The 18,801-nt window shown below is 47.9% G+C and overlaps 1 protein-coding gene across 2 annotated transcripts in view; it reads right to left on the bottom strand.

Moving 5' to 3' along the window:
- The window catches only part of CPEB4 (cytoplasmic polyadenylation element binding protein 4), a 714,680-nt gene that overhangs the window by 69,849 nt on the left and 626,030 nt on the right, over positions 1 to 18,801 (bottom strand). For both annotated transcript variants that reach the window (XM_069652419.1, XM_069652420.1), the window contains one exon: positions 17,327 to 17,508. In XM_069652419.1, the coding sequence (XP_069508520.1) occupies positions 17,327 to 17,508 (182 nt within the window). The remainder of the gene's footprint in view (positions 1 to 17,326; positions 17,509 to 18,801) is intronic.

Raw genomic sequence — 18,801 nt, 5'->3', positions numbered from 1 at the left:
AGTTCTTGAGATCTTCTGGAGGCGACTTTTGGAAGAGCTCCCTCCACCTGGCTAGTCTGTTCTTCAGAGCCTTTGAGGACAGCGAGTCACACGCCGAATATAATTGCCAACTATGGTCTGGGCCAAGGCAACGTATGCAGAGGGCATGGGGGTCTGAAGTTGGGAGGAGCCTGTTGCAGGATGGACACCTGCTGAACCCTGTAGAAGTCGACATGCGCTGAGGAGGAGCGTGACGCCTGAGAATCGAGTACCTGAATGATAGATGAGACAAAAAAGACAAAGAAGACAAAGAAGACGTATCCGCGTGTGGAATTACATGGCCGAAGGAGCGCTGGTGAATTTGGCCCGTTCCCGTCGACGCGGTAAAGGGGACTGAGGTATGGCGCTGCAGGGCGGAGTCAGGGCAGTGCATGCTCCCTGGGCCGCGCACCTCTAAATTTAATTGGGGGGAGGGGAGAAGAACAAGTTACTTCTTACCTTGTAACGTTCATTCGACGGGATGTTCCTCCGACGTATTCCTCATCTTAAATATCTCCTTCCAGCTCTGCTGGCCTTGGAAAGTTTTTTCTCTAGAGGGCGCTGCGCGTCGACGTCCTCCGAGTCGATGTCCTTCGACAGCCGCCGTATCGACGTCGACGTCATCCTGCCTATAAAGGCCGCGCGCAGCATCCGTTGCTCAGTTCCGTTTTGTAGCCCACAATAATACTTTCTGGACTAACTAATCACCCTGAAGGAGCGTAAGCTGCAACAACAAGGGAAGTAGAACTGCGGGGATGGATGGGAGGGTCGATGAGGAATACGTCGGAGGAACATCCCGTCGAAAGAACGTTACAAGGTAAGAAGTAACTTGTTCTTCGAAGGGATTGTGTCCTCCGACGTATTCCTCATCTTAGATAGGCTCCCATAGCAGTATTCTATTATCGGAGGAGGGAGTACTGACTTCACACTGTCTTCTATTGATGAATAGAATGCAGTACAGCCCTTCCAAACCTAGTCTCTTGACTGGAGGAGGAATCCAGATTGTAAAAACGTGTAAAGGTATGGACAGACGACCATGTAGCGGCCGCACATATGTCTTTAACCGGCACGCCTCTTTTGAGGGCCGCAATACCTCTGGTCGAGTGAGCCCTAAGGTTTTGAGGGGGCTCCTTCCCTGCCAGTTTATAACATTCCAGAATGGCTAGAATGATCCATCTGGAAATGGTCTGCTTAGTTATTGGTAACCCCAGCTTGTGACCTGTGTAACCTACAAACAGCTGGTCTGCCTGTCTTATCCTGGCTAGTCTACTAATGTAAAAACTTAAAGCCCTCCTAGGGTCTAGCCTGTGTAACCTCTCTTCCTCTTTCCCCGGGTGAGGAGGAGGATAGAAAGATGGTAGGGTAATTTTCTGAGTGACATGGAATCCAGAAACCACCTTTGGGAGGAAATTAGGCTTCACTTGCAGGACAACTTTGTCTTTGTGAAATATAGTATGAGGGGGTTTACAAGAAAGAGCTTGTAATTCGCTCACCCTTCTAGCAGATGTAAGTGCTATTAATAAAACAGTTTTAAGGGTAAGGAATCTTAACGAACAAGAATGGAGAGGTTCGAAAGGTGTACCCATCAGCGTTGCGAGATAGCCCTTAATGGTGCCAACTTGAAGGCCTGAATTTGCCAAATATAGTAGGAAGGACAAAACCATTGGTGTACCACATGAAAAAGGGTCGATATTCTGTTCTCTACACCAGCTGCAAAATCTGTTCCAACGGCAGCGGTATAAAGACTTTGTTGCTGGCCTCCTTGCCGAAAGCAACACCTCCATAACATCATCAGGGAGGTCCCAATCCTTGTACCTCAGCCTTTCAGAAGCCAAGCGTGAAGGTTGAGGGTTTTGATGTCTGGATGGAGAACCTGACCTCCCTTCTGTGAGAGTAGGTTCTCTCTGAGTGGAAGTCGAATTGGAGGGCAGATGGACAAGTCTAGAAGGTACGGGTACCACGTTCTCCTGGCCCAATCCGGGGCAATTAGGATCATGGTTCGCCGGAATCTTCTCAACCTCCTGATCATTTGAGGAATGACAGGGACCGGTGGGAACGCGTACAGAAGCGGAAACTCCCAGTCCACTATGAACGCGTCTCCCAGAGCTCCTCTCGGGGGAAATTCCCTTGAGCAGAACAGGTCGCATTTCCTGTTTAGGCTGGTGGCGAACAGATCTACCTGAGGGGTTCCCCAAAGGGCGAAGATCTCTTGAAGGACTTCCTGAGCTAGCTCCCACTCGTGGGAGACTGTGTTCTGCCTGCTCAGAGCGTCCGCTGTCAAGTTCTTCTCTCCGGCTAGGTGAACTGCCGATAGAGAGATTCCTTCTTGGATTGCCCAAAACCAGAGCTGCATCGCCTCTCTGCACAGGGGTAGTGATCCTACGCCTCCTCCTTTGTTGAGGTAATGCATGGCCACCGTGTTGTCCGTCATTATCAGGACGTTCTTCCCTTGTACAGCTGGCAGGAACGCCTTCAGTGCAAGTCTGATGGCTCTCAGCTCTAACAGGTTGATGTGTAGTCTGGACTCCGATGGAGATCAACGACCGCTGATGGTCAAGTCGTTGGCGTGGGCTCCCCACCCCGTGAGTGAGGCATCCGTGACTACTGTTATCCCCGGCCAGGGTTGCCAAAACTGTTCTTTCAGAATGTTCTCCTGACAGGCCCACCACTGAAGGTCTCGAGCCACCCTGCCGGGAACCTGGAGAAGATCTGTCATTCTCCCTGAGAATTGTGACCACTGAGTCCTCAGTGCCCACTGGAGGGATCTCATTCTCAGGCGAGCCTCTGGCACTAGGAAAATGCAGGATGCCATGAGGCCTAGCAACCTCAAAAAGTCGAAGGCTGGGAGACGTTGGGCATGCTGGAACTTGGTAACCATCTGTAGAATATCTTGAGCCCTCACCTCTGGTGGCGAGGCTTTTCCCAAGGAAGTATCCAGGATCGCTCCTATGAACTGGAGTCTCTGTGATGGTATCATTTGTGACTTCTTTAAATTGAGGGAGAAGCCCAGTCTGTGAAGGAAGTGGCACACGTGATTTAGCTGGATCTGAGCTTGTTCCGGAGAAACAGCCCTGATCAACCAATCGTCCAGGTAGGGGTAGACGTGAATCCCTTCCCTCCTTAGACTTGCAGCCACTACCGACATTAACTTGGTGAAGACCCTCGGGGCGGAGGTCAGCCCAAATGGCAGCACTCGAAATTGATAGTGAGAGTTGCCAATTGCGAACCTCAGGTATTTCCTGTGTTTGAGATGGATAGGCACATGGAAATAAGCGTCCTGAAGGTCCAGAGATACCAACCAGTCCTGGAACTGAAGGGCCTGGAGGATCTGAGAAAGAGTGACCATCTTGAATTTGTCTTTCCTGAGGAATTTGTTCAATTCTCGCAAGTCCAAGATGGGTCTCATTCCTCAGTCTTTCTTTGGAATGAGAAAGTAAGGGGAGTACCAGCCCTTGTTCCTCTCCGCTACAGGTACCGGTTCTATGGCACCTTTCTCTAGCAGGTCCCAAATTTCCTGCAAGAGGAGCGGATCTGGAGCTTTCTGAGAGCTGATCCCCGGTGGATGACTCTGAGGTATACGTAGGAAAGGCAGGCAGTAACCTTGGGCAACTGTTTCCAATGCCCAAGCATCTGACGTGATAGCCTGCCATACCGTCAGATGTTGAGTCAACCTGCCTCCTACAGGTGTCCTGTGAGGGAAGTCCTCAGAGTGGTTTTGGGGCGGCTGATGAGGCTTTTGAATATCTACCCCGTCCACCTCGGGTAGTTCTTCTTTGACCCCTTTGAGCCGGTCGTCCTCTACCTCTTCCGAATGCGGAGTAGAAGCGAAAGGACTTGCCCCTCGCAGAGGTTCCTGTGGGACGAAAAGGAGTCTGACGGATTGCAACTCCTAGGGATTTTGCTGCTGCTTTTGAAGTTTGCAGTTTCTCTAAACTGTCATCCGCCTTTTTCCCGAACAAAGAAGAGCCATCGAATGGCATGTTCAAGAGCCTGGCTTGCACATCTGGGGCAAAACCTGACTTTCTCAACCAAGCGAATCTCCTGGTTGATGTACTTGCCGCCATTGCTCTGCTGATACCGTCAGCCGAATCAATGCCCGTCTGGAGGGATTCGCACATAGCGTCTTTACCGTCCTGTATAATATTCAGGAACGCATCCCTTTCTTCTCCCTCCGGGATGCAGTCAGCCGCTGTAGAAGCACACTCCCAAAGTGTATGGCTCAACCTAGCAAGGGTGCAAGTCGCATTAACAGATTTTAACGCCATGCTACATGCTGAAAAGACTTTCTTTGCCATAGCATAATATTTTTTATCGTCCCTGTCCTGTGGGACGGTAGGATAAGCCGTCTTGACATCGGTAGAGGATGCTGCCTGTACCACCAGACTTTCTGGGGATGGGTGTTTAGACAAAAACTCTGGGTCTGTAGAAGATACCCTGTACTTTGTAGACAGTTTTTTATTTACTGCTGGTACTACATCTGGGGTTTCCCAGTTTGTCATGATCTTTCTCTGAAGAGCTTTATGAAAAGGCACCACAGGATCCTCCTGTGGGCCTTTGTCAAGAATATCTGTGAGGTCATCTTGTTGGAAAGATTATGAAGGTGCAGACCACCCCATGAACTCTGTAATCCTGGCCATTAAGGCTCTGTAGGGGGGTCTCAGCATGCTCCCCCGGGTCTGGCTTAGCAAACTCCACCTCAGGGGAAGTGTCTAACCCACTTGCCTCATGTAAAGAATCAAGAAGATCCTGTATTCTGCGCTCTTCAGATGAAAATTCCTCTCTAACTGGGGTTACAGGTCCCTGTAACTCAAATGTGTCTTCCTGTTCAGACAAATCACCCTCTTCTAAAATTGAGGATATAGTTCTCAATTGTACTGAACTCATAAAGGGAGTAAATCCCATTTCCAAGGCAGAGGGTGCCGAACTTGTCATTATTGGCCTCGAAAACGTCAATGTCGTCGACGCCGACGTCTAAGGCTTCGAGCGTGGCGTCGAAAACAGAGGCGGAGACCTCGAAGACCTCGACAGAATTGGAATTCTACTCGACAATATCGAAGCCATCGACGTCGAGGGCCTGGGGATAGTCACTGGATGTGTGGTAACCGTGACTTTTCTTGGCGTCGACGCCGGTGTCGAAGCCGGCGTCGAGTCGACAGACCCGTGTGTCGAAGGTCCCTTCGACAACGGCGTCGAAGACATCGACCTCGACGTCGACGGAACCTTCGAGGAAGGTTTGGAGGTCATAGTCCTGCTCGAGGGTTCGAGACGCGCTCGAGAGGTTTCTTTCGCCGGGTACTGCGACTCGTGGCGTTTTTGACCTTCGGGTCTTTCGACCAGAGCATCGCTCTCGGCAGTCTTCGAGGGGGTCGAGGCCGCTTTCTCGAAGACGCTCATCATATTTTTTCGGAATTCCTCCCATTCAGCCCGGGAACTATGTTTCGTGGGGCAAGGGATTCTTTTTGGCGAAACAGAGGAAGAGGAAGACGGAGAAGGGGATCTTCGACGTCTCCTCTTCGAGTGCTTCGATCTCGAGGAGTGATGAGACCCACTCCGAGACCTGGAGCGCGAATGGTGACGAGGAGACGAATGTCTCGACTTCGTCGACGAAGAAGAAGCTTTAAAAGTCTTACCTTTCTCCAGCTTCCCCCTACGCTCCTTCAAGGCCTTAGCTGTCATGGACATACAGTCCTCGCACTCCGAACAATGGTGTTCAGCTCCCAAACACCACAGACAAATTCTGTGAGGATCGGTCAACGACATCTTTTTCCCACAATCTCGACATTTCTTGAAGCCGGATCGAGGAGTTGTCGGTTCCGACGAGGAAGCCATCGAGTACGGATCGAATAACTCGAGGTAAATAGGATTAATCTGACTAAGAACTGAGCAACGGTATTCCGAGGCACTGAGTAAGTGCGGAAAAACGGAACTGAGTAACGGACGCTGCGCGCGGCCTTTATAGGCAGGATGACGTCGATACGGCGGCTGTCGAAGGACATCGACTCGGAGGACGTCGACGCGCAGCGCCCTCTAGAGAAAAAAATTTCCGAGGCCAGCAGAGCTGGAAGGAGATATTTAAGATGAGGAATACGTCGGAGGACACAATCCCTTCAAAGGTTTTTTCTGGTGAAAAAGGTTCCGTCTCCCGTCCCTTGGAAGGGACGCCCATACAGTATGGAAGAAAGGGGACGGGACGTAAGTGTACCTGCTGTTAGATCTAGACAGACCTGCAGCCCAAAAGCCAGGATTATAGCTGCTGTGGGATGTTGGTGTTTTCAAGATTTTTGATAACAAATTGCAATTCATTGACAATAACACATCATGATACAAATAGGTAGGGGTCACAGAAGTGGGGTGAGGGAGTGAGGGAGACGAGGGGAAATTGTACCAGTCTCAAGACGGCCACACAATGAGATGTTTTAGAAGCCTGATTGGGGAAAAAAAAGGCTTCCAACACACCTTTATTCTGGCAAATGGGTCAAAGGCATCTTAAGGGGGAGGCTTTAGGAGTGGTAGCTAGTACATTTGTGCATTTGTTTAAAAGTTGAGGTAGGTGAACAAGTTACTTACCAACTGTAACGTTCTTTCGACTGGATATTCCTCCCACGTATGCCTCATCTTTGATAAATCAATTTCCAGCTTGCTGGCCTTGGAATATTTTTTTCAGTAGAGGGCAGTGCGCGTCGACGTCCCTCGTGTCGGTGTCCCTCGAAGGCCTCCACATCAGTGCCGACCTCAACATAGGTACAAATCATTCGCGTAGCGTCCGTTGCTCAGCTCCGTTTTGAGGTGCTGTGTTTGTCCAGAATGAGATGGCTAGTTCCTTGAAGGAGCGTAGGCTGCAATTACAAGGGGAGTTTTACGGCAGAGAAGGATGGGAGGGGCGATGAGGACTACATGGGAGGAACATCCAGTCGAAAGAAGGTTTCAGTTGCTAAGTAAGGATTCTGTCTTCCCGCGTATTCCTCATCTTTGATAGATTCCCAAAGCAGCAATGAAAATTGGAGGTGGGCGTAAAATTAATGTGGTCTAAGTGTGCACAGAGTGCAATACAGCTTTCCCATATTTACTCTCCTGGCTAGTGGAGGAATCTAGACTGTAGAATTCGGTAAAGGTATGTGCAGACGACCATGTGGCAGCCGCACAGATGTCTTTTATTGGAACTCCTCTCTAGAGAGCTGACGAGGCTGTGATACCCCTGGTTGAATGAGCCCTGAGGTGTTGAGGAGGGTCTTTTCCTGCCAATTTATAGCACTCTAGGATAGTTAGAATTAATCATCTTGAGATGGTCTGTTTGGTGATGGCTAGGCCTAGTTTATGCCCTGCATAGCCCACACACAACTTGACTGCTTGCCTAATTCTTGCAAGTCTGCTGATGGAAAAACTCAAAGCACGCTTTGGATCCAGCCAGTGCAATCTCTCTTCCTTCTTTCCCCAGGTGAGGAGGGTAAAATGAAGGCAAGGTTATTTTGTGCGTGATATGGAATTCTGAGACAACCTTTGGAAGGAAATTAGGCTTCACTTGAAGAACTACTTTATCATTGTGGAAAATAGTATGTGGAGGTTTGCAAGATAAAGCTTGTAGCTCGCTCACTCTTCTGGCAGAAGTTATAGCCACTAGGAAAACTGTTTTGAGAGCGAGAAAGCTTAATGGACAGGAATGGAGAGGCTCAAAGGGAGTGCCCATTAGCAATGTTAAAACTAGATTTAAATCCCACAGGGGAATTTGAAAAAGAGTCAGGGGAATGGAGGGAGGGGTAAGGGGGTGGAGGTAGACATTAGTCAACCCTTTCAGAAACTGAATGACTAGAGGTAAGCCATGCATTTGAAGATTGATAGCACAGCAAGGTAACTCTGGATTGTGCCAACTTGAAGTCCTAAATGTGCTAAGTATAGCAGGAAAGATAACACCATTGGTGTATTGCATGAAAAAGGGTCAATATTCTTATCTATACACCAGCTGCAGAACTTGTTCCAACTGCAGCGGTATAATGATTTGGTTGCTGGTCTTCTGGCCGAAAGCAACACCCCCATTACGTCACCCGGGAGGTCCCAATCTTTGTATCTCAACCTTTCAGAAACCATGCGTGAAGGTTGAGAGTCCTGCTTTCCGGATTAAGAACCTGACCCTCCTCAAGCGAGAGAAGATCCTCTCTTTGTGGAAGAGGAATCGGAGGACAGATGGACATGCCTAGAAGATCCGGGTACCATGTCCTCCTGGCCCAATCCGGGGCAATTAGATTCATGGATTTCCAGAATCATATCGCCCTCCTTATTACGTGAGGAAAAACGGGGACTGGTGGAAAAGCGTGTAGAAGTGGAAACTCCCAGTCCACCACAAATGCATCTCCTAGAGCTCCTCTCAGGGGAAATTCCCTTGAGCAGTATCATTCACATTTAATGTTGACATTTGTTGCGAACAGAACCACGTGAGGTGTTCTCCAAAGGGTGAAGATCTCTTGAAAGACTTCCCGAGCTAGTTCCCACTCGTGGGAGACTGAGGTCTGCCTGCTCAGAGCATCCACCGCTGTTTTCTTCTCTCCGGCTAGGTGAACTGTCGATAGAGCAATTCCTTCCTGTATTGCCCAGAACCAGAGCTGCATTGCCTCTCTGCACAGTGGCAGTTATCCTACTCCTCCTCTTTGCTGTCCGTCATTATCAAAAAATGTTTTCCCTGTGCTGATGGCAGAAAAGCTTTCAGTGCTAGCCTGATTGATGTGCAGTCTGGACTCTGATGGAGACCAGCGAACGCTGATGGTTAAGTCGTTGGTATGGGCTCCCCATCCCGTGAGTCAGGCGTCCGTCACTACTGTTATCTCCTGCCATGGTTGCCAAACCGTTCTCCTTTCAAGATGTTCTCCCGACAGGCCCACCAATGGAGGTCTTGCGCTACTCTGTTCGGGATTTGTAGGAGATCTGCCATCTTCCCTGAGAATTGCGACCATTGGGTCCTTAAAACCCACTGGAAAGGTCTCATTCTCAGTCGAGCCTCTGGCACTAAAAAAATACAGGATGCCATGAGGCAGAGCAACCTCAAAAAGTGGAGGGCTGGTAGATACTGGACATTTTGAAATCTGGTCATCATCTGAAGAATATCTTGAGCCCTCACCTCTGGTGGCGAGGCTTTTCCCAGAGATGTGTCCAAGACTGCTCCAATGAACTGGAGTTTCTGTGATGGTATCATATGTCACTTCTTTAAGTTGAGGGAGAAGCCCAGCTTGTGGAGGAAGTGGCAAACAATCTAGATGAATCTAAACTTGTTCCAGGGACACTGCTCTGATCAACCCGTCATCCAGGTAGGGGTAGATATGTATCCCTCCCCTCCTTAGACTTGCTGCCATAACCGCCATTAGCTTGAAGACCCTCGGGCGGAGGTCAGCCCAAATGGCAGAACTCGAAATTGATAGCGAGAACTGCCAATGGCGATCAGGTACTCTGTGCTTGAGATGGATAGGCACATGAAAGTAAGCATCCTGAAGGTCCAGAGATACCAACCAATTCTGAAACTGGAGGGCCAAATGGTTACCATCTTGAATCTGTCCTTCCAAAGGGAATTTGTTCAATTCTCGTAAGTCCAAGACGGGTTTAATTCCTCCGTCCTTTTTTCAGTATTAGGTAGTATGGGCAGCACCAACCCTTGTTCCTCTCAGCTACAGGTACTGGTTCTATAGCACCTTTCGCTAGCAGTTCTAAAATCTCTTGCATAAGGAGCGGATCTGGAAACGTCAAAGAGTTGTTCCCTGGTGGATGACTGAGGAGGGTGTAGGAAAGGCAGGCAGTAACCTTGGGCAATTGTCTCCAATGCCCAAGCATCTGAAGTAATAGGCTGCCATTCTGTCAGATGTTGAGTTAACCTGCCTCCTACTGGTGTTTTGTGTGGTGAGACCTTGGAGAGGTTTTGGAGCGGCTGACGCAGATGCTGAATGCAAGGCAGCACCTGCCGATGTGGACTTGGTATCTCTTACCCATCCACTACGGGTGAATCGTCTCTGGACCCTTTGAGCTGGCTGCCCTCTGCCTTTTCCGAATGCAGAGTAAAAACGAAAGGGCATTCCCTTCCAGGACGTACCTGTGGGGGGGTTTGGAGTTTGACGAATTGCAGCTCCAAGGGATTTGGCCGCCGCTTTGGGGGTTTGCAATGTCTTCAAACTGTCGTCAGCTTTTTTGCCAAATAGAGAGGTGCTGTCAAAGGGCATATTTAGAAGTCTGGCTTTCACATTAGAAGCAAAAACAGATTTCCACAACTACGCATACCTGCAGATTGTGGTACTGGCCGCCATGGCTCTGCTGATGCTGTTCACTGAGTCGAGACCTGTTTGGAGGGACTCACATCGCATCCTTGATATTCAAGAATGCTTCTCGTTCCTCCCCTTCTGGGAGATGGTCAGCTGCAGTTTTAGCGCACTCCCAAAGGGTGTAGCTGAATCTCGCCAGTGTGCAAGTGGCGTTAGCTGACTTAAGAGCCATGCCGCATGCCCAGAAGACCTTTTTGGCCATGGCGTCAAATTTCTTGTCGTCTCGATCCTGCGGTATTGTGGCGTATGCCGATAGTCTGCCTGATGAAGTCGCAGCCTGGACTACTAAACTCTCTGGGGTCGGATGCTTTGATAAATACAGAGGGTCTGAAACCGACGTTCTGTATTTCGAAGAGAGTTTTTAATTAACTGCAGAATTACTTCCGGAGTCTCCCAGTTTGCAGTCACTTTTTTCTGTAATGCTGCATGGAAAGGAACTAAAGGGTCTTTCTGAGGTCCCTTATTTAAGATGTCTGGTCAGTCAGTCAAACAAGTTTATTCGGATTTCAAAATCCACCAAACAACAAAATCGCCATATAAAAAGGAATTACAATCAAACCTCCATAATATGATGCAATAAATCAAGAGGGAGAAAAGAATCAACCATGAGGCCCCCCGTTACATCCAACATTGACCCTTTGCGGGGCCCTATCCACCACAGAGCTTGTCCGATCTCGACCCCGAGGAATAAAATTAGCGCCAGACAGAGGGGATGACCTCATAGTTGACCTCCAGGTGCACCCAGAACCTATATGAGGATATGGGCTAGTTAGGATCCCCCTCCTAGGCATCCTGCCAGCCACCTCATGTTTTCCAAAGACTTCATTTGCCACTATCCAGTCCCAGAAAGCCAGTTCCCACAGTGTCACAGGACTGATTGGCCACACTTGGCACTCTGTCCCAACCCACCATGGAGTCCTTATACACCGAAGCACAGCCTTTTATGGAGCATAACCAGTGTAAGCTTTCATTTAAAAGGGCGTCCGTCGATTCCGGCGCGTCCCTAGCCAGTTTGGGTACACCGTGAAGATACACCATAATGGGTCTGGGCCAACGATGAGGTAGGGGCTGGAAGAAACCCCCACTAACCATAGGAGCATAAGCGCTCTTCTCCCCTGAGTTAGGACTCTTCTAGTGAAAGTAAAATGTGCTTACCAATGAGTATTTGCAGGAGTGAAAATTGATTATGTTACCAATTGCTACCCATACATTTTGTGAACCATAAACATAAAAATGATGTATCTGGCAGCAACTAGTAGAATTCCTCACTGGTGCCAAGTAATGTTTAAGCATGTTGGGAGCCCTCTTTGTGGTGAACACTCTCGCAGGGGGATGGGCTTTGCCTTGGGATTGGGCACCTTATAAGGCGCTCTGATGTTAGCACTCCTTGCGCTGGGGTTTGTGACAGTCGCTGGTCCCAGTTTCCCGGACACCAGATTAAGGCAGGCAATTTTAGAGTCAACAGTTGCTGGATTCTGGGTCGCCTGTTCCCAGGGGTGTTCCCGAGGTGAAATAGGGGGCCCCTTGCACGCAGTTAGACTGTTAGATGAGACCCCCTCCCTCGGTTCCCTCCTGCATGATTTTGTAAGGGTTAAGAGCAAGTTTCTTATAGCTACTAGCTCAACAGCACTTGGTTACAATAGCAGTTGCACCCCCTTGGTGTGTGGGCACCCCCTACTGGGGGGTCAGTAGCCGTTCCTATGTCACTGCTATTTTCCCTTTGTTGCTGATTAATAGCCCTCAATGGAGAAAGACAGAGATATGAGCTGGCTAAGGAGCTAAACAGAGATACAGGCTCACTACAGGTGCTTCAGGAGCAGGAGGCATGATCAGACGGAGGTGTGGAAAAGCTGTCCGACCACATTGAGCGAAGAGTGAGGAAAAAAGGGACGGGACCACATCCATTCCGGAGCCAAGTTTAAAACCGAGTGCCAGGTAAGATCCATAATGCGGGTGAACTTCGGACTGAAGGTGCCAGGGGAGGTACCAGGGGAGGGACTAGATGAACAACCACTGCCAGAAACTGAAGACCGAGCAGATTCCTCCTCCGTCCCTGGGCAAAGTTGGCCAGATACACGAGGCAGTAGTGGTGGACAGAGACGAAGCCCGGATCTCATCTGCGACTGCAGCAAGGGGGTCCAAGTCCGAAAAGCTACCCAAACTAGGCCGTCCACCATTAGTGGCTTCTTCGGGTATTAATGCCTACTTATTAGCTTCCTTACTTGCTGTGCACCCCCCTTCCCCCGTATGATTCCTACAGAGAACCCTGACCACCAGAACTGGAGACTCTGCAAACTCCTCCATCGGCCCCTTAAAAAGGCCCCTTGTGTTCAACTCTGCTGTCCCTCAGGCGTTGGTGGGCTTGGTGGACTTCTGCTTTCGGATTGGTGGGGTAGCTGTATGCGGTCACTCCTCCAAGTGCAGAGTCAGTAACAGAGCACAAGGAGTCAGAGGTAAGGGTCTTTGCTTTGGCTGTTATTCTCTTTTGTCCCCTTCACTCGACAATCAGGAGCTTTCGCGCAGAAGTATGCGCAGGAGTATGCTTGGTGGCTTGTGTGGCGAGCTCAGAGCAATGCATGGGTGGGGTAGATGGCAAAATAGTGTGCGGTTTCCTTGGTACAGCATGGCCCTTAAAGGACTTTAATGAGGACATGATGAATTTCCCCCGAAGAACGGACACGACACTTGGAAAACAGTCACAAACAGTCACAAGAGCAAAACATTCCCCTGCACTTACTTTCTCCCCCGTCCGCCGACTGACTCAGGAGAGGCTTCCCTCCACGGATGCCAAACACTGCGCTCTTGCCCCGCCGCGTGCTACACCGCTGCGGGCCTGTAGTGATCAATATGAAGTCCTGATCAACATGAAGTCCTGGGGGCGTGGCCTAATCAGGAAGCAGCTTGAAGAAAATCCGAGCCTGCCCCATTTGTCCATAGTCTGTGGGACTACCCTCCACCCCCCACCCCCAAGTCAGGTCCATTTTTACTATGTAGCTCACCTTGCTTAAGGAATGTCCAGCCCTGCAGGTCAAAGGGCACCATGGTGCACCCTCCGGAGCCGCGGACATCCCCACAGGATGCCAACACCTCGCGCCCTTGTCCCGCGGGCTTCACCCTGCAGGCCGGCGTGGGGCTAGAAGAAGCCAAGGGGGCGTGGCCAAAGTCCAGCGAGGTAAGTATGGAAGCCCTCCTGGGCCAATTCACCAAAAGAAGAGGAACAGGACCCAACACCCTGCACCCTTCTGTTAAGTCATCCTGGTAAAAAGTGGGTGTTGACCACCCCATGAACTCCATTATTCTCCCATAAGTGATCTATAAGATACCTCTGCATGGTCACCAGGCTCTGGTTTGCTGAAATGCATCTATGCAGAGGTATCTCTGCCACTGGCCTCCTGTAAAGACTCTTGCAGCTCTCTCAGTCTGACCTCTTCTGATATCAGCTCTTCTGGTAGAGAAGGTGTTGTGGGTTGTAAACCAAAAGGTCTTTCAGAATCAGAGTATTCATCTTCCTCATAAATAGAAGATAAATCTCTGAAATAATCAGAGCGTGAGAGAGGTGTGAAACCCATTTCAAGTGATGAAGGGGCTATACTGGTCATCGCTGCTTGAGAAAGAGTCGTAGTTGTCGATGTAGACGTCATAGGTCTCGACATAATCGCAAAGGGCGTCGATATACTCTAGGATGGTCTCGATGTTGTTGAGGGAATTGGTATTTTACTCAATGTCGTCGATGGTGTTGATGCCATCTTTGACGTCTTCGAAGGACTCTTCGATGCCCGGTGCGGGTGGCACGCATGGGGCTTGAGGTTTTGATAACTTCTTTTATCGAAGTCGATGACGCAGTCTTCGGTTTCGAAGGTGTAGTCGACGTCTTATGCATCGAAGAGGCCTGGTCTCTACTCGAGGGTTTGTGACGCCCTCGAGGATTTTGCCTTGCTGAGGTAGATGATTCACACGCTTATTTTTATCAGTTTTTTCACCTGTGGTATCTCGAAGACCCTTAACATTTTCAAGCGAAATTCTTCCCACTTAGCCAGAGAGCTGTGTTTCATGGAGCAGGCCACTCTTTCTGGCGAATTGGAGGATGAAGAGGAGGGCGATCTATAGCGCCTCTTCCTGCTGTGTCTCGATTTAGATGAGTGGTGAGAACCACTACAAGATCTCGAGCGGGAATGTTTTCTTCTTCGACGAGGAGAATAATGTCTCGACTCGCCCGAGTCGAATTTCAAAGGGGTGGAAGATTTAACAGTCTTACCTTTTTCCAGCTTCCCCCTATGCTCCCTCAAGGCTTTTGCCGTCATAGACATACATTCCTCACACTCCGAGCATGGGTGCTCTGGGCCCAGGCACCATATGCAGACCCTGTAAGGATCGGTCAAAGACATTTTTTACCACAATCCCGGCATTTTTTAAAACCGGATCGGGGCATCTAAGACGCAGGCGAAGATGCCATAGTAGATTGAAGATTTTCTTCACAGAAATTCAAAGTTATTTTAGATTCTCTGAGGAACCGAGCGTTACGTCTCCGAGGCTTACGAATCGCGGAAAAACGGAACTGAGCAACGGACGCTGCGTGGGCCTATTTGTACCCATGGCGACGTCAGCACCAATACGGCGGCCTTCGAGGGACACCAACTCGAGGGACGTTAATGCGTAGCGCCCTCTACTGAAAAAATAATTCGGAGGCCAGCAAGCTGGAAATGGATTTATCAAAGATAAGGAATACGTGGGAGGACTCAATCCAGTCGAAAAGTAGATTTGTGTACACACACACACACACACACACACACACACACGTTTGAGTATCTACATGGAAAATGTTCTTACTGGAGATTGTATCCATTTAGAATTGCATAGTATATTCTGCAATCTAGTGGTTGATTCTGATCATTAACTGTTGTTTGTTTGCAAAGGAAAAAGATAGGGTTTGTAACAAGGTCCCATGCCTGGTTCTGCAGACAGCCAAGAGTGATTCAGGGGGCCTGGTGCATACCTGAATGAACATAGTATGGTGCTGGAGAGAGGGTTATGAGGAGGATTCCGTGGTCACTTATCTTCGGTAGGGGGTAGTCACATGCCAATACAGCAGAAACACTCCAGTCAATGGGCTCCTCCTAAACCCACAACAATGCCTGGGGCCCCAGCAGCACATAGGCTCAGAGTAAAGTAGATGCTCTACCCAAACCTGGTCCTACTCGGGGTCAAAGAAAACCCATGGAGAAGCTACTTCACCCTTCCCCACAGAAAGAGCCTAAAGCTTCAGTTAGCAGACCCAAAAGCAAGAACGTGAGAAAAAATGCCTTTCCATTTAAGGAAAACCCATCCCCTCTAGTATAGGTTTTGATTATAAATGAAACCACATACACATCAGAAGTTAATTCATATGATTCTCAGGACCAGTGGGGAATGTGCAAGTGCTGCAGGTACAATGTTGTGATCCAGCTGCACATTTCAAATACCACCAAGCGGAAAATACATTTTCAGAAGCACTGTTCCCTGTTGGAATATTCCCATGCTGGGAATGCAATGTTTCAAGAATATTTCATACCCAATACAAAGTCGAACAAGGAATGTAACCATCTTAACAAGTGCTTTTCCAGCTGGTAAATCTATGCTAGTTAAGCAAAAGATCCCGGCACAGTTCCAGCAGCTCAGAACATAACAGAGACACTACTGCCTTCAAAGATGTTAAACAGGCCAGTTGTAGGCACGGTCCAACCGCCTTTGCCCAAAGCCGACCCAGACGCACTGATGAACAATAACCAATTCCAATCCTCCTATAATTACATGTCACAACCCTTGTAAAGAAGAAGGTGCACAGTTTAAAGCACACAACCCCAGTCCGATTAGGAAGGTTGCATCAGCAGGAGGCTCACATTTGGAAGAGACTGGCGCATGTTGGAGAAGAGGGTGGCTGGAGAGGAGCAAGGAGACAGGAAAAGTGGCAGCAGTGGAGAGGAGTGAGAGGTATTAAGAAGGAGGTAGAAGTATTGAGAAGGCGATAACATCAGCCCAAGAGAAAAGTCTGGATAAGTTGGTAACTAAGGTGGAAGCCATGAGAGTGGAGTTGGTGGTAACACCAATGAGATAGTGAGGAAGAAACAACACCACCCAATTTAGCGATCTGGAGGAGATGGCGACATCGGCTCAGGTTGGTATTGAGGAGAAGGTTGCTTGTTCTCGTCTTCCAAACTCAGTCGCTGTTGTACTGATGTCTGTACGACTACATAGTTCTGTTAGGTGACCGATTTGTTTCCCCTCATCACTCCTGCGACCAGACCAATGATGGAAAAAATACAATCACAGGGCATCAGCACGGGGAGCATTATGGATTACTGACATGCATAGTATAAAAATACTAGGACAGGAATGATCCTTTTGGCAGCTATTGTTTACTTTGGAAGTAAACCACTTTGTATAGTCTGTACCCACCACTAGGATAGCAGATTATGCATAGCAAATGAATCTTAACAGATTGAAAAGCTCTGATAATACACCACCACACAAAACAAAGCATGTATTTGTCTGTTTCTTACGCACCGCAGCCATCAGGGCGGAGATGACGGGTCGAAAAAAATGGAAGAGGAGATCAATATAGAATATAAAGGTTGGTGTATATGTACATTAGTAACTGTGGCGCTGGTTGGCAAATATATGGTAATGCAATAATTTACCTATGGCAGTTACAAGGAAGCCACAACCCATTTCAGTAATGGAATGAGTGTATTATATCATTGTAAACCCTTGTAAATTTTTACACTTCATCAAAATACTGATAAAACTGAGTTGGTGCTTGAAAAAGCTGCACTACTATCACAGCTCTCAAGCCCACTTAAAATGGTTGAAAGCGACTTTAAAATAACTGACTGAACAGTTAATTCCTAAAAATACATTACAGAATAGGCAAAGATCCAGAGTAATGTACATGTACCCTTCAAAAGGCACAATTCCGTAACAAGCAAAGAAACAAGTTCAGGAAAATGCAACATGAAACAGCAGAAGTGTTTTGCTCCTACCCGTTTATCTATCTCTCCATGTTGCAGCTGGACAAAGCGGGCACTAATAGCAGCTATGTAACTTTGTTGATTAGAAAAAGCAACACGCCCAGCTCCTTTTGGGTACTTCAACTCAGGATCAGTGTCAATACCAGCATAGCAAACGCCACCATACAGACGGTCCATGATCATCGCAAGTTCCACTGCACAAGTAAAGAAAAATAAAATGCTTTTAACTTGAGCACGCTATCAATACATAATTTTTTTAGAAAGCAGCAAGCACATAACCATGGGGTTCAACTCATACAGAGAAACTGTTTGGTAATGAAGCTAAGTAGTGTCAGTATTTTTCAAATATTGTGCAAAACTAATTATTAATTCACAACTTCGGATTAAAAAAAGGTGACATAATACGTAATGTTTTAATTATAGTATTTTACTCGAACAGCCTCAAAGTGCATTCTTATCTGCGGTCAGTATCCCCATTTTCATGCCACTAGAAGACCTAGATTTAATTCTAGGGCAATGAGATGCCCTTCAAGCCCGTGGACATTTCTGCTTCATACTTTGGGGAAGACTCAACATTGTAATTGTGAAGTCACTATTTCACTATTCTACTGAAAGTAAAATGTGCTTAACAATGTGTATTTACAGGAGTGAACATTTATTTTACCAATTGCTACCCATACATTTTGTGAACCATATGCATAAAAATGATGTATCTGGTAGCAACTAGTAGAATTCCTCACTGGTGCCACGTAATGTTTAAGCCAATGATCTTAAAAGATTAGTTTAACACGACCCTACTTCTCACAGCAAACACCAAACCAGGGTCACAAGTCATGATGTTAGGAGACCTAACTTAAGACTCCATGACCTTAAAGACGATAATGCAATAGCTGTCGCCAACACTATAACAGAATTTGGCTTCTCACATCGTATCTCTTAGCCAACTCACAACAAAGGGAGAACACTAGACTGGATCGTAGACCTAAACTGTGATACCAAGATCCTCTCCAACTGACCCTGTGTTTGGTCTGACCACCATATTATCTTATTTACTATCCAGGACAGTAACCATCTCAATTGCGGTACCCCCATTGCACCCCCTAGTCTTACTAGGAATGTGCGCAATATAACAGCACAAAAACTACTCCCTTTACTACAACCCATCAACCTCACATTCCCTAACAATGACAATACTTAATGCCATTACTACTATTGTGCCACTGAAAATGCAGAAAGCTAAACCTTGTGCTCATTTAAACACCTGGTTCACCCCGTACTTTAGAACTCTGCACAAAAACAAAATAATTGCTGAAACTTCATGGAAAAGCCTTTCTTCAGCATCTAATAAAGACAACCTCCTAAAAGCCTCTTCTACCTACAAAACTGCAATCAATCAGGCCAAATGTGACTCCTATAACAATAGAATTAGCAAAGCAAAATCAAGTAGCAAAGAACTATTAAGTATCCTCAGAGATTTAGAACCTCCT

The sequence above is a fragment of the Ambystoma mexicanum genome, chromosome 3p, assembly GCF_040938575.1.
Source record: "Ambystoma mexicanum isolate Mex_15411 chromosome 3p, UKY_AmexF1_1, whole genome shotgun sequence".
In the NCBI taxonomy this organism is placed as follows: domain Eukaryota; kingdom Metazoa; phylum Chordata; class Amphibia; order Caudata; family Ambystomatidae; genus Ambystoma; species Ambystoma mexicanum.
This window is presented reverse-complemented; position numbering and strand designations above follow the sequence as displayed.